This window comes from Scylla paramamosain, chromosome 2 (genome assembly GCF_035594125.1).
Source record: "Scylla paramamosain isolate STU-SP2022 chromosome 2, ASM3559412v1, whole genome shotgun sequence".
Lineage (NCBI taxonomy): Eukaryota > Metazoa > Arthropoda > Malacostraca > Decapoda > Portunidae > Scylla > Scylla paramamosain.
This window is the reverse complement of record NC_087152.1, coordinates 734,752-752,807: the sequence shown is the minus strand read 5'-3', so window position 1 is coordinate 752,807 and position 18,056 is coordinate 734,752. Positions and strand designations below refer to the sequence as shown.

At 39.6% G+C, this 18,056-nt stretch overlaps 3 protein-coding genes across 4 annotated transcripts in view; 2 read left to right on the top strand and 1 right to left on the bottom strand.

Annotated features, from left to right (window-relative positions):
* The window catches only part of LOC135107942 (putative neural-cadherin 2), a 56,942-nt gene extending 54,861 nt beyond the window's left edge, over positions 1 to 2,081 (top strand). The window contains exons 24-27 of one of the 2 annotated variants that reach the window (XM_064018397.1): positions 56 to 288; positions 443 to 634; positions 762 to 935; positions 1,105 to 2,081. In XM_064018397.1, coding sequence (XP_063874467.1) covers positions 56 to 288; positions 443 to 634; positions 762 to 935; positions 1,105 to 1,256 — 751 coding nt within the window. In that variant the 3' untranslated portion in view covers positions 1,257 to 2,081. Of the gene's footprint in view, positions 1 to 55; positions 289 to 442; positions 635 to 761; positions 993 to 1,104 lie in introns of both variants that reach the window. The other variant, XM_064018391.1, reaches the window with a different exon arrangement.
* A 1,206-nt stretch (positions 2,082 to 3,287) lies between these two features.
* Positions 3,288 to 12,378, top strand: LOC135107922 (AP-3 complex subunit mu-1-like). Its single transcript, XM_064018355.1, has 10 exons — positions 3,288 to 3,445; positions 4,820 to 5,004; positions 5,509 to 5,621; positions 6,090 to 6,211; positions 8,499 to 8,658; positions 9,516 to 9,629; positions 10,467 to 10,646; positions 11,056 to 11,214; positions 11,338 to 11,388; positions 11,566 to 12,378. Exons 1-10 carry the CDS (start codon positions 3,411 to 3,413, stop codon positions 11,698 to 11,700), a joined length of 1,254 nt encoding a protein of 417 aa, XP_063874425.1. The 5' UTR covers positions 3,288 to 3,410; the 3' UTR covers positions 11,701 to 12,378.
* Positions 12,379 to 14,877: 2,499 nt separating this feature from the next.
* LOC135107931 (octanoyl-[acyl-carrier-protein]:protein N-octanoyltransferase LIPT2, mitochondrial-like) lies at positions 14,878 to 17,571 on the bottom strand. The gene is made up of 4 exons (XM_064018380.1): positions 17,039 to 17,571; positions 15,936 to 16,113; positions 15,479 to 15,594; positions 14,878 to 15,294 (listed from the first exon to the last, which is right to left on the bottom strand). The coding sequence occupies exons 1-4, from the start codon at positions 17,190 to 17,192 to the stop codon at positions 15,035 to 15,037; spliced, it is 708 nt and encodes a 235-aa protein (XP_063874450.1). The 5' UTR covers positions 17,193 to 17,571; the 3' UTR covers positions 14,878 to 15,034.
* Between the last annotated feature and the right edge of the window lie 485 nt (positions 17,572 to 18,056).

The window sequence follows — 18,056 nt, the reverse complement described above, 5'->3', positions numbered from 1 at the left end:
TCACTTTTTTTGGTTGGGGCAATGTTGGTGTGGCAATGGCACGTTCATGCTGCAGCTGTGGTCCAGGCAGGCAGCTGTTGGGCGCCACGTGCGAGGACGTGGACGAGTGTTTATGGCAGCCTTGTCTACACGGTGGTTCCTGCCAAAACCTGCAGCCTGGATTCCTATGTGTGTGCAGGCCAGGCCACCTGGGTGACCACTGTCAGTGGGTTGCTTCACCTCAAGGCACCCACCCGCTGGCACTTCCTATCATTATGGCAGTGCTTGCCCTCTCCATATTGTTGCTGGGTAAGAAATGACCTGCCCTTAGTAATATGAAAGTTCTTAGAGCACATTTAGCAACATTGGTCGTTCATGCAAAGCTTGGTATAATTTATAGATTACACGAAAGTTACACCTGCCTTAGACATTCTCACGACTCTGAGTGTCCTTCCCCCTGTAGCAGTGATCGGTGTGCTGTTGTCACTTGGACTGCGTCGGTTTCGGCGGGGACGAGAGAACCTGACGGAACCAGGTGGCCAAGGTTGCAGTGGCATCGTGACGGCTGGGAAAAACGAAGCAGGGTCAGATGGGATCCACTTGGAGCTAGTAAACCTGAAGTCGTCAAGAGTTCTATCAAACCACGTGGAAAATAGTAAGTTATACATTATACAAGAGGGAGAATTTTATATGACAGGTGACAAAATATTTTTTTGTAATTCCTAAGTGACGGAAGTTTGAAAATCATTGTTGAAATTGCTTCTCCCTTTCTCTATCTCAAGGTTTCATGTCAGTAAGGAGAGGAGGAGGCAGTGACGTCAGTGGCAGCAGCGCAGTGATGGCCCGGGACACTCGTAGACCATCCTCTCTCCTCGACCCAACAACTTTCCTGCCTGTGGAGCATTTTATAGCCTGCAGTGTTCACGAGGAAGGCTCCTGCAGCTATACTCCTACATGTGAGGGAGGGGGGGAAGGAAGCAACATCAGCTTCAACTTCAGGGAGGGAGAACTGAGTATGGCTTAGATTTGAAAGTTTTGACAAGAATAATGGTACTTTATATGTTTGTGAGTAGAGATCTCATCTAGCACTACGGTTCATGTTTTCTTTCTGTCAATCTCTTTCAGACCAACAGACAGAGACAGTCTTTCCGTGTACTGGCAATGACACTAGCCGTGGTATGGTAAATCTTTCACAAGCAGTAGATCTTCACAAGGTGCCGTTTCCCCCCCTAGCCAACGCCCAACGGAGCCCCAATCCATCAAGACGGCGAGTGTAGCGTCAGCACATCCAGCCGCTGCCAGCAGTGTGACGCCCAGCCTTGCAGATCATGAAAACACCCAGAAATTTTATCTCGAGGCAGGAGAGGATCGAACTCTTGTCAAAAATTTCATAGTAGCTTACTGTTTCTATGTCACCAGTCAGGGTATAAATAATCACTAAGAGCCGTGTGATTTTCGGTCTGTCTCAGCTGTTCTGACAATACACTGGGAAGAATGACCTTAGAGAAGAGTGGACAGTGGCAGCAGTTTCGTTTCTCTCTTATTCCCACATTGTTTCCTATCCATGTATCCTAGTTTTACTGAAGTGTGATTTTCTCTTTGCCTTGACTGTTCTGACAATACACTGTGAAGAAAGAATAGTAACAACGGTTTTGTTTCTCTCTTATTCTCCCACTATTCCTCATTCTTTCATCCTTGTTTTCGTAAAGAAAACATCCCCTTATGGTGCTGCAGTCCTGATGCCCTCCTATGGATTCTAAGCTGCAATTTTCCCTTTGTTTCTCTCTTATTTTCCCACTCTTTCTTATCCTTTCACTCTGAAGAAGACATTCCCTCATGGTGCTGAAGTCCTGCTGTCCCTCTATGAATAATGCATCACACCGAAGCTTAAACTGTATCCTCCCTCAGGTGCTCCAGCCCACGTGTGCCAATTGTACATGATCACTACTAGTCTGTGTTCGCCATGCAGTTCTATACGGACTAAAGTGTGTCATGGTAATTGTAATGTGAACGGTTGACGAGGAACACTGCAATCTCGAAAACTGAATGACTCTGTGTACCTGTAACTTGACTTGCTCCACAATAAATTCATCGTCCTTTTGGTCTTGGGAAAATATTAACCTTCTGTTGATATTTCTTTAACGTGTGTCATCAGTTTCTTTCGCTTTTTTTTTTTTTGCGTGTTTTTTTTTCTTAACTTGCCTATCTTTCTTCTTCTTATCCTTATTATTATTATTATTACTATTATTATTATTATTATTATGAGAGAGAGAGAGAGAGAGAGAGAGAGAGAGAGAGAGAGAGAGAGAGAGAGAGAGAGAGAGAGAGAGAGAGAGAGAGAGAGAGAGTTATCAATCAGTCTGTCACTCATTACAGCCCTGCCCGGATTCGCAAAGGTGTTACAAGTCCTTACAAAATTCGTATTCCAGATTAAAGCGATTCACTGAACATTTCAGTGAATCGCAAACAGGACAAGGGGTCCTGTTTTCCTCGTAAAGTTAAGAATATTTTACAGACCCCATAGGGCGACGTAACTATCACTAAGAGCGGCTTTTCTTTACTAAGCTCGCAACATAACCACTGGTAGATTCTAATTCAGATTCTTAATTACACCAGGAGTTGCTATTAATTACAAGAATCGCATCATTGTTATGTATTTCAACCAGATGGGAAGGAAGGCTGCTATAAAACTAAAAAAAAAAAAAAACTATGTATGAAAAATATACATCTTTTTAAATAAGTAATACAGGGCTAAAAGTGTGAATGATGCGTGTACATAAGTATGTGGTGCTTAGCATAGGCCACCCTGAGTAGGATTGCTCCCCCCTGGTATGTAGACAGGTAGACTGAATAAAATACTCTGCATAATGTTCATGACTCCTCCGTGAACTGGGCTATACTTGAATGGAACGACATTAAGAACAGCAACATGCCACCCGCCCACACTGATACAAAAGTCAGCGAGCCATAATGGAAAACGTAACATGCAGTTTTGTAGCCATGAACTTGCTTGATCATTATGGTTTTAGCATTATATGATCAAGTACATTTGGAGCGTTCTTTTTAGAACTTTCTTTAGAGTAGTATTATGAGCACCCGTCTGCCACACCGACAGTGACAACTCGGCGAGCCATTCTGTAGATATGTAAACACACCACCGGCCAAATATCACATCTTGAATTTTGTCTTTTTTCCAGTTTAATCTACAAAAAATATGCACTAATACGCTTAAAACTTACATAAGATAAAGATATTTAATTACTTAAAATTTTCGTGGAGGATGTAGGATTATAACTATCCAGAAAATTAGGAAAACAAAAATGTCCCTTACTCAATACAGCCTGTGCAATTCGGGGTTCAGGAGGAGGGGCAGGGACTGGGAGACGTAAACACTTTTATTTCTTCAGTTACCCTTTATTTAACCCGGCAAGATGATCCACAGCCTCTTCATCATCAACTCTTCCGGGTAAGTTACGAGTGTTGGATAGTAACTGGACAGACGGCTCTGGATAAATTAATAAGGTAGTTCAATATGCCAGCCAGACACCTCTACTTGATACTTAATGTGATCTAGAGGACAATTCCTCAGAGCCTTAGTGTTCTATCGCTGCAGGTGGTCCTAACATTCCAAAGCTGTAGGGTCACTTTATCCGGTAAGGTGTTGCTGGATGCTTTACAGAATTATGTGTATCCTGGCATACACATGGTAATTCTTCTGGGATTGTCCACGGGTACTCGTCCAGGTACAACTTGAATTTGTCCACAGAACAGCCAGTAATGTCTCTAATCTCCTTAGAGAGGCTGTTGAATGTTTTTGGGCCACTGTAAGGTAGGCTAGCTGAGAGGAGGGACTTCAGCTTCACTGGTGCTTAGGCAGGTTGGACTGTCCTGTCCTTTTGCTGGTATGAGCCTGTACTTTGTTGATGTTAGAAGGGTGTGGTGCCACTCCTTCCAGTATCTTCCATGTGTATATTATGTAGTACCTCTCCCTGTGGCATTGTTGAGAATAGAGACCTCGTCTTTTTAGTCTCTCTCAGTATGAGAGCTCTCTCGTGTCTCTTATCTGTCTGGTGAATGACCGCTAGACTGACCCCAGAGCTTAGATGTCCATAGCCTTATATGGAGACCACAGTTGACTGCAGTAGTCCAAGATGGGTTGGACTAGTGTCCTCCACAGGGTCATTAGGCTCTCTTCTTCCCAAGAGTAAAACGTCATAGATTTTGCATAGATCTTCTAAGAGGCTATTATTAGTAGGTTATAGTTAGACCATTTTGTTCTTTCTATTCTGTAGCTGTGTGTTATTTCCTGGTTGTTAGTTAGTAGCAGGTCAAGAACATTGTTTTCTGTGGTTGGTGAGTGTATCTCTTGACTGAGGAAGAGTTGCCTCATAAGATCCTGTAGTAATTTTGCTTGTTCTTGGTCCTCTCAGCTCCCTCCCTCTTTGTTCCCTGCGGCCATGTCATGATGGGAAATTTGAAATCCCCCATGATTATTATGTCTCCACCTAGATCTTCCCTGACAGCAGTCAGGTTTTTCCTTGTAAACAAAGAATGGACAGCTATGAACACAACAGTGGTATGAGTTGCCATTTATGCATTTCTGTTGCAGTGTTACCACGTTGGGTGAGCGAGGATATTGTCACACTGGGCAGGAGAGGCTACCAGCTAATGCAGCTATACAGAATGTGGCAGTATCCTCGCTCATCCAACGTGGTATCACTGCAACAAAATAGTATATATATATATATATATATATAAAAGTCCATTCAGCTTGTCAGTCTCCAAAAGTCAGTACATAAAAGGATTACAAATTTCTCTTCATAGGTACAATTTTCCACAGGGATGTGTTCATGGAAAAGCACTGGAAGAGTGTCATCCCTCGCTCCATCTGTGACTACTTCTTTGATGCTCAGAGGAAAGCCAACAACAATGAGGACATTCCCCCAGTGATCACCACGCCCCACCACTACCTCCTCAGCATCCTGCGCAGCAACCTCTTCTTTGTCGCTGTCTGCATGACTGAAGGCAAGCTTTGTATCATTGCTTTATCTTATTATATACATTGCCATACACTTTTCAGATATGGTTCACTTTTTTATTTTGTGGTATGTTTTACTGAGTATTTTTTTGTTTTAATTAGTTGTACCAATATAAATATGGTGCTAATATAATTCTAATGAAATCTTTATCTTATTGTTATTGGTATTATGTACATGTCAATGCACTTTTCAGAGCTGGTTTACTTGTTTTTTGTGTGTGATATATTTTAGTGAATTCTTTACATGTTTTAGTTAGTTGCACTACTAGGATAAAATATGATACTGGTATAATTTTTATAAAATCTTGCAATATATGAGTTCTTTTGTTTCTGTCTTGGACAGTCCTTCTTGTACATGTCTTCTATTGTGTTTTTTTTTTTTTTTTTTCCATCTAATGTTATAGGTAGTTGCATTACTTAAATAATATGATAGCAATATAATTTTTTTGAAATCCTGCAGCCTTCATGTTCATTGCTTCCTTTCTGCACAGTGCCTCCTTTGTTTGTCATTGAGTTCCTGCACCGAGTCGTGGACACATTTGAGGACTACTTCGGGGAGTGCACTGAGTCTATCATTAAGGAACATTATGTGGTGGTGTATGAGGTGAGTGACAACATGTGGCTGAATGTGGTGAAGTAACCCATAGCTGATCACCATTATTATCATCTCTTGAAGCCTCTTTAGGTTTCCTTTTTTTGGCTCAAAGTGTCTCCTGTTTGTCTCAAAGTGTCTCCTGTTTGTGGTTGTAAATGACTTGCTCCATGTTCAGCCTTCTTATATTTTCCACACACCATCTGGTTTCTGTTGATCTTCTCACTGGTCCTCTAACCACCTCCTAATTCATAACTTGTTGAACTGGTTAGATAATACAAAAGTAAGGTATAATTAATCTGGTGTAATTTTATAGTGCACTTAAAAAAAAACTGTGGATAAGGAAAAGGAGCAATCATCTTAAAATAAGTCTTCCAGTGCCTATAATCTTTTCAGTAAAATTGTTTAGGATTATTCATATCATGTACAAGTCCCATTCAGTCATTGGTACTGAAGGATTAACAAAGGTGTCTTCTTCAGCTACTTGATGAAATGCTGGACAACGGTTTCCCATTGGCCACGGAAAGCAACATCCTGAAGGAGCTTATTAAACCACCCAACATCCTGCGCACCATCGCCAACACTGTCACTGGCAAGTCCAAGTGAGTATAGCAGATGCCAGGACTCCACTGACCTTGTGTTGGATCTTGTCTTTACACTCCTCATTTCTTTTAACATTCTTGTTTTCTCTATTAGTGTTGGATGGCTTATACGCCTGGCACTTTTCACAGTCATAGGTTCTTCTCTAATATTCTTGCCTTCAGAGTAATGCCTTCCTCTGCACACAGTCTCCAGGTTTTCTGTGGTCTCCCCAGCAGTCTCCTTCCAGTTAATTTCAGCTCTAACTTTCAACTCTTATGCAGAGTTTTTATTTAGCTCCTTGTTGGTGATGGAGAACTATTTAAGGTTATTAAAGAAGAGAAAGTATGGAGTGGTGCTTTGTCATCATCACCATTTTAGTTTCTGAGTGTAAGTGGTGTGCTGGTGTAGAAGCAATGCCTCCTGTGTGTGACTTTTTTCTAATTGATGGAGAGTATAGGTTTTCGTAAGATGGAATATCCTTGCTGATTAGTGTTGTCAGTGACTGACATGTTCTGTTTGTAGGCAGTAATTGGGAGTGTTTTTTTCTGGTGACTTTAGAGAAAATTATGAACTTCAAATGTCTTCAGACAAGGTGAGGATTTTTGTTTTATAGATGCTAAATAGATTCTTATGTGTTGTGTGAATATATGTCCTTATTTCTTATTTAATTTTTTTGTGTCTTTTAAAATTGCTGCCAAAAAAAAAAAAATTTCATGTAACTAATACTAATATTTTTCTTAATCAACAGAGAGTACAGGTAAGCTCACAGTGTTGGTATGTAGATTTGGCATTTGCTCTAATAGTTCTAATATGACCCTTGGAATACCAAAGCATCCCCAACTGTACAGGAAGAATGGAGGAAGTCTTATATTATCAATCTTCCTCATAACAAAGGACAAGTACCAGTGAAGCTTAAGATAACAGCAAGTGGCAGTTACTATGCACGTACAAATATGATATGAAGAAAACTATTGTAGTCTTGTGTGTACAGATTTTGCATACTATTGCTAATACCCTGTGCTTACCTTGTACTGATTAGAAAGAATCTCATATGATATGCACACTGGGAGATATTATGAGTCACATTCCATCTTAGTGTGTTAGGGCTACATGATTTGTAGTGATTCATTCATGATGTGTGTGTGGGATGCTGTCAATCAGAGAATAATGTAAGCAGAGTAAGATCCTTAGCAAGTAGAAAACCTCCTGGTATTGTAATAGGAAGGCATTCAGCTATGTCCAAACAAAGTAGCTTAGATTATGTGCACTCTTATAGTTATTCAGGTGTGATGTACCATTATCCCAGAGCTGAAATGAGGAATGCTGACAATAGATTTTTTGGCTAATGAAATGGGTGTTGCAGTGGTCTCATGGAAACTGTTTATTCTGTGTATGGCAAAGGAAATGGAGAATCATGACTTAGGAATGTATAGAACAGGAGAGAGCAGTAGCTGATGAAGTGTCAGTTTCTTATGTTGATAGCCATGAAATAAGAGTGATAAATCCATTAAAAAAGAAGAGAGAGACATTCAAGTTAAGAGGTACCCAAATGGATTATCAGGAAAAAGAAACTAACTTTTCACTATGACCCATGAATGACACTTGGAATAGGTTATCTCTATACAAGACTAACATCTTTAATGGATAACAGAGACCAGGCATCTACAAGCAAATATTCGTGTCCATATTTATGTTGACAAGCATTCCCTCACATTTTAGACTCTTGGTCTGTTATTAACATTTACTCTTAAGCAAACTGTTGTGGATGGAGCACTGTGTCACCCAAGACTAGTCCTGGATGGTGACTTAACACTGCTGATGTCCCTCCATCTCTGTTTGTCCCCTAATACTTCTCACAGTTACCACATTACTGAGTGTCACTGATTTTTATATTCTTTTATGGTAATACCTTACATCAAGTTTATCCTTTGGTTGTGTACACTTTTCAAGCCTTTAGAATTTTTTGTTTCGCAACTGAAATTTTTTTTAAAGAAATATCCTTTCCTTTTCACTACCTTTATCCTTAGTTTTGCTTCATATAGTACGTATCCACACTAGTTGTATGGTACCTACCTGTATTTCATTGAAGTAATTATCTTATTGTTCACTTCTCATTAGCAAACATATATATATGCACTGAATATTTAGTACCTGGAAGACAAGGAACAGAAATGTAAATAGTATGCAACAAATAAGGTAACCATGAAATTTATCATGTGAAGAAACAGTCCCCCTACATAGGATTAGTATGTAAGTGGAAGTTTAACCAGCTAACATGAGGTGTGCATTTCTGCTCCTCATCTGCAGTGTGAGTGCCACGCTGCCCACCGGCCAGCTGAGCAACGTTCCATGGCGGCGGTCGGGAGTCAAGTACACCAACAATGAAGCCTACTTTGATGTGACTGAGGAGGTGGATGCCATCATTGACAAGGCTGGTGGCACTGTGACGGCTGAAATTCAAGGCTATGTGAGTCAGGTGGCCTCTTGCAGTTTGGCTGTGATTTTGGTTGATGTGCAAAATGATCATCATTTTCATCATCACCATCGCCATTTTATGTAACACTCTTATTTTCCTCTACTAGTTCAGACAGATCATGAGTCTTTCCCACTTTTTGTAATTGTAGTTGATCTTATCTCTGATACTCAGCTTTCTCATGGTTTTCCTTCACACACTGTCTTCAGGTCTGGTCTTCCCACTGGTCTCCCAACTCCCTCCTGCCCCAATTATTGTAACATATGTACTTTGGTTTTGTGGTATTACATAGAAAATTTAACATGTATTTGTGTAACCATAAACTTGTTTGATCTTCGTGGTTTTAATATGAAAGGATCAGTTAAGTGTTGGGAGTATTCCTTTTTAGAATGAGAGTTGGTTCATACCTGTGCATTATTTTACTTCTTGTCTTATTAAAGGTTTCAGATTTCAGTCTAATTAATGTCATGCAATGCTGTTAATATCTCATCTATTATACTAGTTTCTCTCTCTCTCTCTCTCTCTCTCTCTCTCTCTCTCTCTCTCTCTCTCTCTCTCTCTCTCTCTCTCTCTCTCTCTCTCTCTCTCTCTCTCTCTCTCTCTCTCTCTCTCTCTCTCTCTCTCTCTCTCTCTCTCTCTCTCTCTCTCTCTCTCTCTCTCTCTCTCTCTCTCTCTCTCTCAATGTATTTTTGTATTATGAAAGACCAAATATAAATTCATCATTTGGTGCACAAACTTAACAATTTTTACTTCAAAATCTTATCAGTTGATGGCATGATCTGGTCTGGTGTAGAAGCTGTGTGATGTTGCAGTGTCCACTAATTCATAGTACCCTTTTGTAACCTCTACAGATTGACTGCTGTGTGAAGTTATCAGGAATGCCAGACCTCACCCTCACCTTCATGAACTCTCGACTCTTTGATGACATATCCTTCCACCCATGTGTCAGACTGAAGCGTTGGGAGGTAAGGCAACATTAATTTTTACATTTCCCATTCTGACCTATCCATGGTATTATTATCTAATTGTGAAATGTTGCTGTTCTTTGGATACTTGAAATGGAGGAATGGAATTGTGGGAGTTAGAGAGGAAGATACAGGGATGAAAACAACTGGATGGGACTTATAGATGGTGGCAACCCCTCACTCTGGGGAAACAGTGAAGGGGGGAGAAGAAGAGTGCTTTGGATTGTATCTAAAATTTCTGTCATTGTATCATGTACAACCAGAGTTATATATGGTTTTTGGAGCAGAAGACTAGAGAAATTGTCCAAAAATATTGCCCATCATTTATCCCCAGAATTTGTTTGTGCATTAGGTGCATATCTTACTTCCACAAGCTTGCCATATGCATGTATAGGTTATTTTGTGTTTATAGTGACAGGATGTTTAAGGCTGATGTAAAATAATTTGGGTCTTGGTGATCATCTTGGCCTTATTGGTGAGGTGTTGGAGTCTTGTTTCCCTGAGTGTGCTGACAGAGGTTTGATCTCCAGTGAAATCCTCTCTTAGCCAGTTTATCCTGCTTTCAGATGAATTCCTTAGTGTTTCTATGATGCTTCAAGGCATGGCATCATGCATCTAAATAGACTCAATGAAAGTAAACATCAATGATCTGTCTGGTGTTATTTATTTCACTGCTGAGCTCAGCATTATGGTTTGATAAATGTTACCTTGTTTTGCAGTGAATGAGTGTTGTTGCATTTTAAACATTTCTGTGCCTTTGGTTGGTGAGTGAGTCTTGGTATTCTTTCATTTGTATAAAAAGAATCTCAACTCTTCCCTACTTTACTTCCTGTACAGTCCGAGAGGGTGCTGTCATTCATCCCACCAGACGGAAACTCTCGCCTCCTTTCCTACCACATAGGCCCCCAGTCAGTAGTGGCCATCCCTGTGTACATCCGGCACAACATTTCCTTCAGGGACGTGGGTGGTGGCAGGCTGGACATTACTGTGGGTCCCAAGCAGACTATGGGCCGAGTGGTGAGTTGTAGCCAGTGTTACTTTGCTGTTATTAAATTTACCAGTACATAACCTTAAGACATGACAGATTTCATTAACTGAGGAATAGACAGAAGTTTAAGGTACTTTGTCCTCAGTTGGGAGGAGGATGTGAATGTAGGGGAAGGTAGAAATTTGGTAGATAGACAATCAGGTTGATATTAATAGAGTGAGTGTCTGAGAAGGGATAATAGGCAAGACTTAGAGAACAAGATTAGAGGAACAAGTTACTTTGCTTGTTAACTAGAATATACAAATAAATTTCCAATGGATAAAAACTTTTTGTCATTAAGATAAATCCAAATGATAAAGACTCTGTTAATGATTTAATTAATTTCTGAATTTGAATGCAAACATAGTTAAATAATTGATAAAATGCATTATGTTTCAGGTGGAGGGTGTTGTGTTGGAGATACCTATGCCAAAGTGTGTTCTGAATTGTAACCTCACTGTGACGCAAGGGAAGTACACTTTTGACCCAGTGTCCAAGCTGCTCAACTGGAACATTGGTCGCATTGATCCCACCAAGCTGCCAAACATGCGCGGCAATGTTAGTAGAGTGTGTTTCTTTACGTGACTTTCCTTTACATGCAGATAAACTCATACTGTAATTTAAAATTGTGTGTTTGTCTTGTGATTTGATTACAAGGGTCTCTTTTTTTTTCATTTTCAGATCAGTGTACAAAGTGGATCTCCTCCCCCAGAGAGCAACCCAATAATAAATGTAAGATACTTAAAAATATATAATGTTAAGATTCTAGGTAATATTTTTAGTCTTACATCTTTCAGTATCTGGAAGCTAGTTTACTACTACTACTTCCATAACTTTCTTCATCTCAATTCAGCACATCATAAGCTTTTATTTGAGTTAAGTATTTACAGCAAGATTTTTCTTCCACAGGTGCAGTTCGTTGTCACACAGCGGGCTCTCTCTGGCCTCAAGGTAAACCGTTTGGACATCTATGGGGAGAAATACAACCCATTCAAGGGTGTTAAGTATGTTACCAAGGCTGGTCGCTTCCAAGTGCGGACCTGAGCTCACCAGTGCCTCACCCATCACCAACAATTTGCTTTGTTCTGAGTTGACTTACTTTCAGGTTTACTGTCATACCCAGCCAAGCATCATTAGGTGTCCAAGGGCCAAGATCATCACTACCAACATCATTTTGTTTAAGTGAGAATGTGTCACCACCAGTGCTATGCCTAATTCTCCTGGGATGTATTAGGGTACTCAACAAGACTATCCCTTTCCACCAGGGGCTGATGGGGCCAAGAGTGTGAATGATGTGTGTATGAGTGTATGGTGCTTTGTCTGGGCCATCCCATATGTGATTGATGACTTAATATATATATATATATATATATATATATATATATATATATATATATATATATATATATATATATATATATATATATATATATATATATATATATATATATATATATATATATATATATTGAAAATAAAGAGCTTAAATGAAATGATAATGATATGAGTTCTTGGACATGTTAATGCTAAGCTGGATGCAAAGGCTGCCCAGTAAATGATCTGAGTGTTTGCCTTCAATTTCTAGGACATGATCTGAAGAAATTTATTACTGGATCTGTATTGAAGTATTCCATGACTATTGTTATGTATCCTATTGTTGTATGAGTTACATTTTAATTATGTTTCAGTTTCAACTCATTCTAAGAAAACATTCCAAAGTGATATTTTCATTTTATTATAATGCACCATAAAGCTCCTGGCAGTGTTTCACATTTGGCTGGGGGCTAAAGTTAAAATAATGTAAAGTCTGGAGCATATGCTGTAGCTGATGTGTAGCCTCACTGCTCATCTGTGTCATTGGCCTTGAAACATGTGGTGTATGATATTTACCCTGGAACATGGGACCATTATGAGATCCAGATTTTCTCGGGTATCCATTTATTGGCCAACCTGAAGGAAGGATGAGCAGATGCGTGAGCTGTGTCCTGACTGCCCCAGCCTGGATTCAAACCATGGTGAAGATAGCTGCTGTGGATTTGTGTGTATGCATTAAGTTTATATATATATATATATATATATATATATATATATATATATATATATATATATATATATATATATATATATATATATATATATATATATATACTTGCACACACTCTCAGTCACTTGTCTTTCTGGTATTCTAGTGTTCCCAGACTACCTTAAGGTCCTACATTACACCCTCTCAACTATTCCACATGTCATTCCTTCAATTTGTTGAAGTGTAACAAGTATAATAATCTGATGGTTGTAGTAGTTAAATTATTTCCAGTCTCTTTTCCAGTCAAGGATGGTTAGCCTTCTCTTTTTGTACAAAGTAATGCTACTGGACTGCTATAGTGATAACAGCTTGCAGTTGTCTCATATCTAGGTATGGGAACTTATCCTGAACTGTCCTCTGGGCAGATGTCTTTAGGCAGAGATAACAGGGTTTACATCATAATCATAATTACAATGGACTTTTTTCCTTTTATGTTGGAGAGGCACTAGCCAAGGGCAACAAACTTATAAGAAAAAAAGAGACCCACTGTGGTGCAGGTCCCCAAAAGGAGTCAAGAGCAGTCATCAAAAATTAAAGGATAAGTGTGTTGAAACCTCCCTCTTGAAAGAGTTCAAGTCATAGGAAGGTGGAAATACAGAAGCGGACAGGGAGTTCCAGATTTTACAGGAGAAAGGAATGAATGATTGAGAATACTAGGTAATTCTTGTATTAGAAAGGTGAACAGAATAGGGGGTATGAGAAAGAAAAAAAGCCTTGTGCAGTGAGGCTATGGGAGGAGGGGAAGCATGCAGTTAGCATGAAAATAACACCCTTTTTAGGAATAGGCTGAATGTAGGCAAACTTTTTTCAAGAAAGAAAGGTAAATGTTGATAGACAGAATCAGAAGAGTTTAACTAGGCAAGATGAAAGCACAGAGACAGTTTCAGATAACAATAGGAAGGACCCTCTCAGGTTCATAAGCCTTCTGAGGGTTAAGGCCAATGAGGGCTTGGAAAACCATTGTGAAGGATCTTAATGGGTAGTATGTAGTTAGTGGAGGAGAGGGAGGAACAAGCCCTGAATCATCCAAGATAGAGTTTTTAGCAAAGGTTTCAGCAAAGAGTTCAACTTAAGAAATAGGTGAGATGGCAGTGGTGCCATCAGGTTAAAGTAAAGGAGGGAAAGATGAAGATTGGAGATGTTTTTGGCTAGGTGTCAGAAATAATGAGGGAAGGTAAATCTTGAAAGATTGACACTTTCTATTAATGAAGGAGTTTTTGTCTAGCTGAAGAATAGATTTCACATGATTCCAGGCAGAAATACGAGTATAGTGCATGAGATTCAGGTGATGGAAGGCTCAAGTACCTTTTGTGGCCTAGCCACCTCTATCATGTATAGCACAAAAACAAACTGTGTTAAACTAAGGTTTGGAAGGTTAGGGTCAGAGAAAAAGTAAGGAATGTACACCTCCATGCCAGACACCATCACCTTTGTTATGTGCTCAAGACACAGAGAGGGGTCTCTGACATGGAACCAGTAGTCATTCCACGAAAAAATTGGGAAAATACCCACTCAGATCCCCCCCAATTAGCAGAGCCAAAATGCCAGAGGCACCTGCACTTTGGGGTATCCTGAGGAGGGATTGGAGCAATAGGAAAAGATACAGATATGAGATTGTGATTGGAGGAGCCCAATAGAAGAGATATGGGGTGACAGGATAAGCAGGATTACAGGTTAGCTCAAGAATGTTGGGTTTATGTCCAAGACAGTCAGGAATGTGAGTAGGGTGTTGCACCAGTTGCCCAGTCGCTCTAGGTTGTGGAGGATAGCAGAGTTAAAGGCTAGTTCACTAGAATGGTCAGTGAAGGGAGAGGAAAGCCAAAGCTGGTGGTGAACATTGAAGTCTCCAAGAATGGAGATCTCCGCAAAAGAGAAGAGAACCAGGATGTGCTCCACTTTAAAAGTTTAGTCAAAGAATTTCTTATAGTCAGAGGAGTTAGGAGAGAGGTACACAGCACAGATAAATTTAGCTTGAGAGTGAGTCTAATCATAGCCAGATGGTGGAAAATTAGGAAGATTCAAGAGCATGGGCATGAGAACAGATTAAGTCAATGTGTACATAGACACAACATCCAGCTTTGGACTGATAGTACATATAATTCATTCTATTACTTGAAATAAGGTAAGAAAAATGGATACAATATTCACAGAATATATTTACATATTTGCAAAGATTCCACCAACATCAGTAACATGAAAACAATAAATTACCTCCTCAAAGTTTGACTTGAACCTCAGCAATCACACAAAAAGCTCAAAATTAAAATCAATTCTACTTTTAAAAAATGATAAATGCTATACATGATGGGATGGTATGCCTTTAGCTTCATCAAAATCAGGCTGGCTCATCACAACTTTACAATTAAATATCTCTGAAAATGCCTCTAGAAAGTGTGGCTCCACTTCCTGTATAGTCACTTCCCTTCCCAGCTCCCGGGTGACACTTGTGACACCCTTGTCTGGGATGCCGCACGGCACAATGTGGTCAAACCACTGCAGGTCTGTGTTGCAGTTGAGGCCCAATCCGTGAGTCGTAACATGGCGACCTTGCAAACCTGTTGACAAATGTGTGAAGTAATTTGTTACTTGTTTTCAAGTAATAAAAGTCATAAAATACAAATACCAATATAATAAATTAATGAAAATGTAAATAACTGGTGTATATATTGCCAGCCATCATCAAAACAGTCAATACTTTTCCATCATATAACAGCAGTACTTGTAAGCTGGGACACACACCTAATGCACATATTTTGTTGTCTCCCACCCACACGCCGGTGTGGGGAGATGTCTGTGCAGTGATGCCCAGCACCCTCAGTGTGCGTATCACTGTGCGCTCTAAGGCACACACATACCTGGGAACAGTGGCCTTCATGTGAACTCCACTTCTTTATAAACACATGTACATATAAAAAGGCTGTCTCCCACAAAAAAGAGGATAGCCAAGACAAGGCACACAATTTTCACATTCACTCTCTTAGCTCCTCTACCCCCAAGGGAGAAGGGAAAATATTACCGTACTGTCTTTCCTTTACCAATATCTTCCTTTACATACATCTATGAAATGTCTCTACAAAGCAGCAAAGCAAAGAGGACATCTACATTTTTTGTCTAGCATGTTGCACATTAATAGTTTTTTTTTTTTTTTTTTTTTGACAATTCATTCAAATTTTAAAAAGAGACTCCACATTTGTACCACTTGATGCCAGGGCTGAAGGACTTAAGGTGGAGGATAGGGTAGGCAGTCAGTTGTCCTGGCCCATGGAAGGTAATGAGGCCACCACGGTTGGTTCGGTAGAAGTCTGCTCCTGTCTGTCGCAGTTCTGCCTCTACTTCTGGCGTATAATCATCTTTACGGAGTCCTGTTGTATACACTAAGAAAATACATTTTACATTAGCATATACGATAATAACATAAGGATTGTGCATCATAAGAACAAAATTAAAAAATACAGTAAAACCCTTATAATTCAGCGCTGTATAACTCAGAATTTTATATAAGTCGGCAAGGCAACAAAATATTCATTAAAAAATCAATTTTGAATTCAAACAATTAATGAAAAAATGGAAAAAAATTCATGCCTCTTGGTATGTTGCCGAGTTTTAACCACATCCTGTTGTCTACACTCGGCTTGCCTCACCCACATTTTCTGCAAATGTGATTTCAGTTTCCAGCACACACTGATTTATCTCAGCATGCTGCCGAGTTATCTCACATCTCATGGTTTACACTCAGCAAGGCTTGCCTGTGTTATCCCTGTATTAAACATGTATCCCCACTCTTGTTGTTTTAAGCTTTTATTGCTGCTGTGAAGTGCAGTGTTTTCAAAATTTTTACTGTTTATGCAAATATGGGGTAGGGGAATGGGGATTTGCATAACTCTGAAAATTGAATAGTTTGGCAAAGCTGGAACCTCTATCATGCTGAGTTATAAGGATTTTACTGCAAGTGGAATTGGTTCTGTTAGTCTCAGTTGTAATTTGAAAAGCATCTGCTGAGTACTAAATGCTCAGAATATTAAGCTCACCATATAATATATACATTTTATAAAAAACTGAACATGAAAAAACAAAATCCCCTTAAATATATGTTATGTTAATTTTCAATCACACCCTGGGTTGCAGGACAGTCAAGTCTGACTTAGGCCTGAGAGATTATGTTGGTCTGACCAGCAATGAGTCAATTGTGTACCATCCAGGGTTTGATCCCCAGCTACTCTCTCTCATGTCCATCCTTTAGATGAACATCCCAGTGTCTGAGAGCATGAGGCATTACGGAAGCCTCACATCTACCCTCACCTGGGTCATGCTCCACCAGCAGCAGGCGGTGGCCAGGCTCCCTTCCACACCTTATGTTGTTCATCACCTGCATTGCTATCCTCTTCTGGAGCTCCCAGGCAGCCAAGTATGGCATGCGTCCCAGTTTGTGCAAATAAATAACCTTACTTCCCATGTTTACAAGGCAGGAAGTATTTAACACAATTAAATTTCTCACTGACCTGATGACCAAATTTCTTTAGCTTTTATCAAGTTGAAAATTTAATTCCAAAGGCACAACATATAGTATTTTTTCATCTAAGATTGACACATTGTTCACTTTTGGAAGCGGCCCATGCTGTTGACAAAAGGGTCTTGCATCATCTTAAGCTTGCGCCATCCCTGTCTCAGCAGGTGTTCCACGCGCAGGATTTCCGTCTTTGGAATGGTGGCATTTTTTCTAAACTCATACTGAACATTATCATAGAACCCTGGCTTCTTTTCAGCTGCTCGGAGACACTGCTTGTACAGGCGAAGAACTTCCAGCTGAATCTTACTATGACGAGCCATTTTCACTGAATGGAGAGAAAGTTATTAAGTAAATGTAACTGCACATCATAAAAATATGCTGAAAAAAAAGTAGATATCAAAATGTTTAACCCTAGGATTCTAAAGGAAATCTTACTTAAAATTGTCATAGTATGTGAACAATGAGAAAATACATAACACTTTCACTGACAATCATGACCTCATTCAGACCAAACACACTATGAGCCTTTGGTCTCGCATAACTTTTAATTGTATATCTACATTATCATACCTAATCTAGTCATTCTTATGGATGAGAATAAGACACAGCATTAGGTATATGGTGCCACTTGTTCATGACCTTGTAGATCCTAAACACACTTTGGTATTGAGTAATCTTGCAGGGAATATCTGCAATAGCATCCCTAATCTAGCCATTTTTGAGGATCACAATAAGACAATGCAAGCATTATGGGAGTAACCTTAGCCTACTAATTTCTGGACAGGTTAAGTTAGGTTAAGCTAGAAAGTT